General features: G+C 45.6%; 1 protein-coding gene across 1 annotated transcript; it reads right to left on the bottom strand.

The window, feature by feature from the left end:
• Positions 1–945: 945 nt before the first annotated feature.
• On the bottom strand, positions 946–1853 carry LOC123113980 (actin-depolymerizing factor 3). The gene is made up of 2 exons (XM_044535327.1): positions 1571–1853; positions 946–1459 (listed from the first exon to the last, which is right to left on the bottom strand). The coding sequence occupies exons 1-2, from the start codon at positions 1571–1573 to the stop codon at positions 1034–1036; spliced, it is 429 nt and encodes a 142-aa protein (XP_044391262.1). The 5' UTR covers positions 1574–1853; the 3' UTR covers positions 946–1033.
• Positions 1854–10931: the final 9078 nt, after the last annotated feature.

Below are 10931 nucleotides of genomic sequence, written 5' to 3'. Positions count from 1 at the left end.
TCCATTACTTTAATACTTGCTTTGTTTTTACTTTGCCCTTTTACTTTTCACTTTGCATCTATATACCAAAAATACCAAAAATATTATTTATCATCTCTATCAGATCTCACTCTCGTAAGTGACCGTGAAGGGACTGACAACCCCTAATCGCGTTGGTTGCGAGGAGCTATCGTTTTGTGTAGGTACGAGGGACTTGTGCGTGGTCTCCTACTGGATTGATACCTTGGTTCTCAAAAACTGAGGGAAATACTTATGCTACTTTGCTGCATCATTCTCTCCTCTTCGGGGAAATCCAACGCCGTGCTCAAGAGGTAGCACGCCACTCGAGCCCTTTAGCCATGCCCCCGCGTCGCCGCTTCTACATGATCCAACACCGTCTCTTCCTCCTTGAGCAGGTTCCGATCTGTAGGGAAGTGGGGCTACCTCTGGAACTAGAGGAGCATTTCAAGGGGGTGGAGGAGGAGGTGCCGACAGAGGAGGAAGAGGAGGAGGACAAGAGCCGGCGGACGAGGGAAAGGAGGAGGAGGAGGAGCCGGCGAAGGAGGCGCCGTCGCTGGATGGGGGGAGGAGGAGGCGCCGGTAATGGAGGAGGAAGTGGGCGTGTGGCCGGAGCAGCACGCCATCCTAAACTCCATCCGCTCGGAGTCGGCTGCGGAGGCCAGACATCGCCGTCGACAACAGATCTGGCACAGGCGACTCAGGCCATCTCCGACAACAATGAAATTTGAGTAGTATAGAACTACATGCTTTTGTATGGATTTAGGGGATGAATATAAGAGAGTCATATATGAAGAAGGAAATATGAGGCGTGTCCGGTCAATGTTAACGGACGCGTCTGGTCGTGTCCGCGGGCGTTTGAGGAGCCGGATTTGCTGATTCCGGCTGTAGATGCTCTTATATGTTTCTTTTCTGCTAAGGAATAAATCAAGCACTCAATTACCAATCTTGAAAAGAAGAACCACTCAATCATTCACACATGAAGAACATTATTTGGATCCAGTCGCGTGCGTGCGTGATGGACGGATTAGCTTAATTAGGTGGTGTAGTCCTTGAGGATGTCGAGCGTGAGCTCGCTGGCGTCGGTGGCCTGCACGTCGATCTGCACGCCGTCCAGCTCCTTCTTGAGCCCCTCCGTGGAGCTGGCGTACAGCATCTTGTTCCTCGCGTCCGCCGACTCCGGCGACCAGTGGATGAAGAAGATCTTGCTGCGGGGGGTCTCGCCGGCCGAGTCCTCCGACACGAAGTCCAGGTCGTAGACGGCGTAGCGGCAGTCGTCGGCGGGCATCGCCGCCGCCAGGTCGTCGAAGGTGGCGTCGAGCGCGCCCACCTTGTCCACCACCACCTGCTGCGCGTCGTCGTCCATCTTGTACACCACGAACCGGTGCTTGCGCTCCGCCCGCAGCTCCTGGAACGCCTTCACGCACTCCTCGTTCACCGCCACCCCAGACACAGAGTTCGCCTGCGCACCCAGCCAAAATTCCACCAAGATTATTCACAGAACAAATTGGGTTTCATGATTTCAGCTCGAACTGATCAAGAAGAAGAAGATCCAGATCGTTATGGTACTTACCATTGTTGATGGATCTGGAGGTTGGCCCGAGATAAAATCTGTGTGCTAAACTGGAACTGGTAGCTGGATTGAAAGCTGATGGCTGGAGGTGATGAGTGTTGTTGATTTAGCAGTGTCTGGTGTGGTGATTTTATAGCAGCGCCGTGACCATGTCGGCGAGATAAAGTCATGGAGGTGGACACGTACGTACGTGTGGGCGCTGGGACGTCGCCGTCGACATCGGTGGTGCCGACTGTTCTGGACGGGTGGATGAGGGAGCAGGGGGAAGAGGAATCGTTGGAGTGCTGTGACTCACGCCGAATAGTCTAGGCTTAGGGAAGTCGACGGTGTGGTGTGTGTGGCTGGCTCTGTTCCGCTCGCGTGGTCGGCAGGGTGAGGGGTGTGTCCGTCCGATTGGCTTTATCCTTATTCGGTGCGGATCAACAGTGGGAGTAAACAGTCGATCGATTCTTATTCGGTGCAGACCAGCAGTGGCGTGCGGATCTGATCTCTGTTGCCGCATGCACCTGTCCGACAAGCAGAGTCGATGGTTCATTTTGAGTATGCAGGTGACCCAAGGTGAACCGATTTGTGTGTGCGTGTGTGTGTGTTATACTGTTGTGTGAGCGGCATCTCCGGCATCAGGAACGTGTACAAGGGAACGGCAAAAACAAAAAAGACAGTGATAGGCCCGGTGCGCCCGCCGAAATTTCGGCCGGTCGCACCACGGACGTCAAATTTGGCAACGTACAGCCGTTGATTCCTTCTTCCCACCCCAAAACGACTAGCGATTCATGAGCACACAACCTCCCGCACGGCGTGGTCACCGCCCCCGGCGTCCTGCACGCAGGGGCGGACCCAGACTGAAGATTACCCGGTGTCCACATAGAAGAACACGTCAAAAAATCAATGACCTACACACTAAATCAATGGATTATCTTAAGCAAGTGTAGATTGGACCCGGTGCCAGTGACACCGGGTAGTTGTACGTAGCTACGCCCCTGCCTGCACGTATGTTAACGCAGCTCGAATAAAAGAAGGTTCCAGCAACTCGCCACCATGGTTGCAGCTCCCCTCGCCGGCATGATCACCATCATCTACATGCTGACCCGCCAGGATTGAAGCTTGTCGTTGTGTCGCTTGCAGCTCATTGGGCACCTGTTGTAACACTGCTCGTGCCGGCCGCAGCTTACCGTTGTGAGGTTGTAGCACCGCCCAATGTCTGTCGCAACTCGCTGCCCAAGCGGTGGTAGCTTGCCGACGTGACGATTGCAGCTCATCGTGCCACCAGATGTAGCGCCCGTTCGTGATGGTCGTAGCTTGTCGTTTGAGGTTGTAGCACCCCGGCCATTGCTGGTTGTAGCTTGCCGCCTCCATGTAGCACCCGCCCGAGCCCGTTGCATCTCGCCGGCGTGAGGTTGTAGCACCCTCCCATGCCGGTTGTAGCATCACCGCCCAGGGAGTCTCAGCATCCGAGCTAGTTTGTGGCTGGGTGTGTGCAGCAGTAGCGCCGCAACCTGCGCGTGATCGGGCGAGGGTGGGGGGATAAAGCGAGGTGGAAGTGGAGAAGGCGAGTAGGAGAAGAAAAAAAATCATCAAAGGGATAAGTTCGGGTGAAGCGCGGTACGATGGCCCCCAAAAAAAGGTCGATCTGACACATTCGATCCTTTTTTTTTTGAGGGTTCGTTCGATCCATATATATGGATCCTATGCGTAGCATGCTTCTGGCTGAACGTTGGTCTTCGAAATGCTGTGTCTGTTAATATCCTGAACAGGGGTACGTGTACACAAGCGCATGAAAGCGCCGGCGTTTCGCACAGGGGAGGCTAACCTACGCCGGCCCATTTGCGGTGGCACGAGGAGGCACGTTCGTGAGATGATTTTTTTTTGTAAAAACAGGAGTGCGCTAGGTGTCTCGAACCGTGACTTCGTACAATTTCGCGCGCTGTCCTAGCCACTACGACTACAATTTCTCACATTCAATTTGCAACGCGATTTTTAACGAATCAAGCAGCAACGGCGAAACTAAAAATCCCAAAAAGTATAGCATGTCCGAGGGATCAATCCGAGGACCTCCTGGAAGCGTGCAAGGTCTCTAGCCAACGTAACTATTAAGACTTGATGTCAAAACTTGCAGTCCGCCTTATATGAACTATAAGCCGAAACAGAATTAAAGTTTTTTTTTTGAATTTTTGAACGCGATTTCTTTTTATAAAGAAGTAAATACTGGAATCCAAATATTTTGGTATTTCTTAGTAATTTTTTAAAAACTCAAACATTTTCTGAAACACGAATCTCAAACATTTTCTGAAAAAAGGGAAACAAATTGAACAGTTTTTGAAATGACAAACAATTTTTTTAAATAGGGGGAAATAAGGAGGCCATCACTTTTTTAAATTACAAACATATTTTAAAATTCCAGCGAACATTTTATGAATTTGTGAACACATGTTTAAAACATGAACTATTTAATTTTCCAATAAATTTGCAAACATGAATTTCATTAATTGAAAACTTAAAAAAATGCTAAACTCTTTTGAAAATTTAAACGTTTTTTAAATGTGGGAACAAAATTGGAAAGAGGAACATTTTGTGAAAATATTGAAATTTTTAAAAAATTACCGAGCATTTTTTTGAATTGGGATAAATTTTGAAAACATGAACATTTTTGGGATTTATAAAGAAATTTTGAAAGTGGGAACAATATTTGACATACCTGAACATTTTAAAAATTTATGAACAAAAAATTAAAATGCAAACATTTTTCTAATATGAAAATCCTTAATTTTTTTAGGTTCAAACATTTTTTTAAATGAAGTGAGCAATTTTGGAAATTATAAATTTACTTTTTGGAAAAAGAGGGACAAAAAAAGAAACAGGAAAAAGAAAAACGAAACAGGAAAGGAAAAGAAAAAAAGAGAGAAAATGAAAAGGAAACAGGAGAAAAGAAAAACGAAAAAACAGAACAGAAGCAGAAAAAGGAAACCTGTTCAGGAACTTTATTGAAGGTTGCTAAAACCGGAAAAAACGGCTGGAAATGTCGTACAAGGTTCCCAAAATTGTTTAATGATAATTGGGCTAGTCCATTTTGTTTGCTGCTCGCTGGCTCTGTGCGAATGATCGACAATCTGCCGCATTCTGTGGCAGATAGGATTTCGCCATCAAAGCTCCGGGGAGCTCCTATCGGACGCAATATAAGCATCAAAAAAGGCAGCCGACGCATAGGGAGCCACGGCTGAGCCGGCCAATTTAACGCGCACTGTAGTTGTTGACGTGCTGTACAACCCTGAAACGTACTTTATCCGTTTCTAAATATAGGTATATTAATTTTTGAAAAATCAAACTCCTTCAGCTATGACCCAATTTATAGAGTAATATATCAATATACATAATGTAATTCCGAAATTCCGTACTTTATTCATTTTGTATTGAAGATGTTGATATTTTTGGCTATAAACTTCGTCCATGTTAAATGAGTTTGAATTTTGAGAAAAGTAATACACCTTATATTGTGGAGCGGATGGAGTACTGTAGCCAGTGGTGTACCTATTGGGTTTACCATGGCACACTCAGAATTTTGGGACATATTTTTGACCATGTAAAAATTTGCTGATTTTCAAGGCCCATGCAAAGCTAATTGAAATAGATCTCATTTTTTTCAAAGTGTACACACCCTCCATTTTATTTCTAGGTGCCACTGACTGTAGCGTACTGTCCTGTAGCAACCTAGTACTGTAGTGACTGGTTTTTCAGATGTTTTTTTTAATTCAAACATTTTTCTAGTACTGTAGTGACGTGGGCTGTGCAAGTGACAATCTCCTTCAGAATATCTCGTGCTTCCGGTGCGTCAAACTCCTATAGGCCATAGCACATTTAAAAATGTTTGGGAAGTTTCCAAAGAAAATTAACACGTCCACACAACCTCAATGTATATTTGTCACAAAATTCAAAACATTGTTTGAAAAATGAAAATAAAAAATTCGAAATTAAATAATAAGAGTCACGGTTTTAGTTCGAAAGGAGTAGTACATAACATAAGTTGGGCTTTAGATTTGGCTCATTATCACAATGATGTCAAATTTATACTTTTGTATCTTGAGAAATGTTTCGAATTTTAATATGGAATTTTATGACAACATACATTGATGCTTTATCAATCTGCTAGGTATTTTTTCTAGAATATTTTAAATTATGATACCACAGCCATTGAGCTGGTAGCACCATAAGGATGGGCGCACCGAATTCATTCCTGGACATTTCCATCTGCGTGCTCACCTTGCCCCCACTTGGTGCACTCGAGGCATCTAAAAGGCCAACCAGTACCGAAATCAATGACAACACAACTACTTCTCAGTCAGTCCACGAGACCATTTTTTTCTTTGAACAACGAGCTGTCTTTTCGATTTTCATTAAAACATATCACAAAGTTAGACAAATATAACTAATATGATATAAAATATGAAATTGAATATGATGTGTGCACTGTCCGTTTGAATCCGATCCGGTCTAACCCCTAATCATCAGATAGATGCTTCACCACGTGGTCCTGCCAATGTTAGCCAGCCAACAACAACACACAAGGAAAAAAAAGCCCAACCCAAAATAAAAGGGACAAAAAGTGTCCAACATCGTAGACAGTGGCGGAGCTTGAAAAAAAAAGTTGGGCGGGCCAAAGAGCACAATAGTCACATTGATTACAACACACACACACACACACACACACACACACACACACACACACACACACACACTACCTCGGACCAAAATAAGCCATAACATCTGAATATCTGGTGATGTGTGTTTAGAACCATATGGAGCATCCCCCAAAACACATTTGGCAATATCAGGATTGAATTCAGCAAGAAGCTCCACCATTTCAAGAAAGTTGCCTTTATTCTTTGACTGGGGTCTTTCATCATGTCCTCTAAAGAAGAAGATTGAAGTGCGAGCCACTTAACCGTTGCAATTGAAACTTCCAGCCTTAGACGCTTTCTTTCTACTTTCTCCTTGTCCTTAACTAACCCACATTGCTTCATCAAGGCTGGGCCATATGTGAATGCATCATTGTGTGGTGAGCATGGTCCAGAACCCATGTGGGTTAAGAATGCACAATGTTTTGCAGACTTAACTCTCTTCCAACTATCAAATCCATCTACTGTGAAGACATGAGAACCATCTAATCTATTCTCATTTTTACTAGAGATAAAGCAATACAAACAATATACACGATGTTTGTCCTCCGAATAATCTAGCCATTTCTGGAAATTGCCAAACCATTTGTACTGGAAGCGGCGTTGGTGCCCTTTTGAAAGCACGAACACTCTAAAAATAATACGAACAAAATTTAAATTCCCAAGAATTGCGAACATTTTATGAATACGTGCACAAACTATTGAAAACCGTACATTTTTGGAAAACCTTGAACATTTTTTATAAAACGCGAACAATTTCTCAAACTTGAAGCAAAATTTTAGAATCCGGACTTTTGTGGAAATGCAATCAAATTATGAAATATTCTGAACATTTTCTGAACTTCTGATAATAAAAATAAAAACTAGAACTAATTTTAGAAACGAAGATTTTGAAAGCACGAACATTTATTAAATTTGTGCACAAATTTTGAAACGTAGAATTTATTGAAAATCTCGAACAACTTTGGAGACATGAACATTATTTTAACACATAAACAATTGTTTTGAAAACCGTTTTTTTTTAATTTGAACATTTTTCACGAAGTGTGAATAAATTTTAAAATATCGAAAGGTTTATTAAATGGAAATAAAATAATAACTATTTTGAACATTTGTAGAATTCTGAAATATAAAAACAAAGAAGAGGAAAGACAAAAAAGAAACAGAAAAAATGAAAATAGAAAAAAGAAATTGAAAATGACAAAAGGAAAAATAAAAAATAAAAAGAGGGAGAATGAAAAATAAATAGAAGAAAAGAAAATGAAAATGAAACAGGAAAAAAAGTTTCAGGAACCTCCTAGAAGGTTCCCAAAATCGAAAAAAAAACGACTGAGAATCAACAAGAAGGTTCCCCAAACCGGAATTGTTGAAATGTTTCGCGGGCCGGCCCACCCGCTAATGCCCTCGTTGATCTCCTGTGCGTCACTCCGACAATTTGCCGCATCGAGCGACAAATAGGGTTTCACAAGAAATAGTCCTCGCGGTGAGGCAAATAGGGTTTCACGAGAAATAGTCCTCGCGGTGAGGCTGCGAGGCACCCTACTCTATCGGCGTGGGCTGCACTTCAGGTATCTTGTGGGCTGGCCGGCTGAGTATGATGCCATTTTTTTTTTGCTCCAGCCATGGGCGGGCCACGGCCCACTCGGCCTTGCAGAAGCTCCGCCGGTGATTGTAGATGAAGCTCTCTAGATTAGACAAGGAGAAAAGCGATTTATGAAGATATAACACCGCATGGCATAAATGGTTTCATCACGAGCTGTCTGGCTGAAGTTAGTGCAATCAATGCAAAACTGCCAAAAGCGAGTCCTGCGGCCATCCCAAGACCGAACCAGTGGCAAACACCGGTAGCGGGATGTGTTAAGGTTAATGTTGATGCTGCGGTGTCGAGATGAGCTAAGTATGGTGTTGTTGGGGCAGTATGTCGTAGTGCGGATGGGACATTCTTGGGAGCTTCTGTAATGGTCCTCAATTTTATTGTAGAACCACAGACTTTGGAGGCGATTGCAAAAGCACTAGATCTCTCAGATGATCTCTATGAAAGGAGGATACATGTGGCCTCGGACTGCAAGGTAGTGGTGGAAGATTTGAAGAAGGGGACGTCATCCGTTTATGGAGCGATTATACATGAGATAATACGACACTCCTTGGATTTTGATTTTTGTAATTTTAGCCATGAATTTAGGAGCTCGAACTTCGAAGCTCACAACTTAGCGAAGTATGCTTTATCTCTCCAAGGTGGCCGCCATGTTTGGTTAGGACTGCCTGGAGACCTTACTTTCGTCCCTGTAAATATTGTGACGGATTAATAAAAACTTCGTAAGGTTGTCTAAAAAAAACTAATTCTCTTCTAGATAAGAGTAACTAATTCTCATCTAGATGAGAGTTAGAGGCACCATTAAATGGGAACCTTAAGAGTACCCAATTTCTGTTTCAACTAATGCGCACCCACTTTACCTCTCCTTTTTTTCTGACTCTAGCACGTCGCACAACATCGGCCTACTACTAATTTTAAGCCAACAAGCTTACACGCACGTATGATTCCCATTGGGCCGATTTGTCAACACTCGGCTACCATGAAGAACCATATACATGAGATAAAATTTCCGCTGAAAATTATAAGCTGCAACTATGTTTTTTTCTTTCAAAAAGGGCAGAAAAAACAGGGAGTTTGATCCCTTCAAAACTTGCAGTTACACGCCAAAGCTCTTATTGCCAGAATAGAGACAGATTTTCTTGTCTCAAAGGAAGCAGATTTACGGTACAATCATAAGACCATCTATTCACCCGTTATTATTATATAAAGATCTAACAGACGCTGGTGGAGGAGACGGGCTTGAAGCTGAAGGTTGCGCTCGACTCGTAGATGAAGCTAACCGACCGGGCAGGCCCCACCGAGCGGCCGCCGAGGAGGGTGCAGTGCACGCCGTCGCGGTCCCGCCTGATGGCGCTGGCCGGGAAGACATCGATGGAGTGGTTGAAGCCCGGGCATGCCAGCTTGATGTTCTTCTGCGCGCACTTGCAAGTGTTGATCACGCTCACGAAGTGCTGAGGTTTCCCCCCAGAGCCCGCCTCGGTGGCCGTGCTGACGACGAGATCCGAAGCTCTGCACGACGATGTCGATGCATCTGCCTTGCTTGCGTGAACACCTGAAAAGGAAACGAGTCAGTGAATGGCATGTTGTGGATTCATGGGCATGGAGATAAATACTAGCATGTGCATTCATGGACATGGAGATAGATATATACTCCATCCGTTTCTAAATACTCCCTCCGTCACTAAAATGTAACTGGATACATCCGTATTTAGACAAATCTAAGACAAGAATTTTGGGACGGAGGGAGTATTTGTCTTTTTAGAATTTCAAATGGACTACTACATACGGATGTATATAGACATATTTTAGAATGTAGATTCACTCGTTTTGTGTAGTCGCTTATTGATATCTCTAGAAAGACAAATATTTAGGAACGGAGGGAGTACTAGCATGTGGATTCATAGACATGGAGATAGTAGCAGTAATATGGTTGTCAATCTGACAATCTGCGGCTACTACTTCTTGGAGATTGTTTGGAATACCATACCTCTGTTGGTAATGCAAAGTAACACGCATGCCACAATGATCACTATCGGTTTGGTGCCCATGCCGCTGTTTAGCATGCCTGGACTGGATGTCTATGCAGTTACAATGCCTTTTTGTTGTTCTACATCGCCTATGGGGCTTCTAGATGGCTATTTATAGGACAACGAATCAGCGGAAGTTGATAGATGCTGATGCATATAGCAGCAAATGATGCGGTGTAATTACCTTGCTTAGAAGATCTTAGGATCTGTTGTACGGAAAGAGATTGATACTCATTTAATGTGTACCTGATGTACATGGCCAAAACCAAATCAGATCTGATTTGGATCTGATTTAAAACATTTAGAGCATCTCCAACCGGCGCGTTAAGACGCGCCCGCGCGGTAAAATTGCTTTTTAGCGCGCGCCGCCCGGTTTCGCACGCTTCAGCGGTGACGGGAGATTACCGCACCAGGAAGCGTTAGCGCGCGCGGGGGAGAAAGCGGCACCTGGCGCAGTAGATTTGGCGCGCCGCTTCGCGCGCGCCTATAAAATCTGACGCTCGTCACGCGCTCAAGCACACTGCCACGCGCCTCCTCCTCGCCGCTTTCCACGCCAGCACCGCGCCACCATGCCGCCGCGCCGCCGGGGTTCTTCGGGCTACCGCGGCGTCCGCGAGCGCCCCTCGGACTGGTACTCCACCGAGATCCGATCCGGCGACATCCGGCTTGGCCTCGGCTAGTTCCGGAGCGCGCACGAGGCGACCCACGCGTACGACGCGGCGGCGTGACGCTTGGACAGGCCCCGGTCGCAGATGAACTTTCGGGACGTCTTCACGCGCGAGCAGGCGCAGCGCCTCGCCCCTCCGCCTAGTCTCATCACCGACCAGGACTGTGCGGACCACGTGCGGCAGCAGCGCCGCCTCCTCATCGCTGAGGAGGACGAGCGAGCCATGGCGGAGTGGCGCCGTCGCCACCCGGAGGACGTCGCCGCCGAGAACGAGTTCTGGGCAGAGAGGACGGCAAGGCGCCGCGCGGAGCATGCCGACAGGCGTCGGTGCAAGGAATTGGCCTTATCGCAGTGCGATATCGTCGAGAACGGTGGACAGTCGATCTTCTCCCCCAACGGTCTG

Source organism: Triticum aestivum, chromosome 5B, assembly GCF_018294505.1.
Source record: "Triticum aestivum cultivar Chinese Spring chromosome 5B, IWGSC CS RefSeq v2.1, whole genome shotgun sequence".
Classification (NCBI taxonomy): Eukaryota; Viridiplantae; Streptophyta; class Magnoliopsida; order Poales; family Poaceae; genus Triticum; species Triticum aestivum.
The sequence above is the reverse complement of the archived record's forward strand: the minus strand, read 5'-3'. Positions and strand labels throughout refer to the sequence as shown.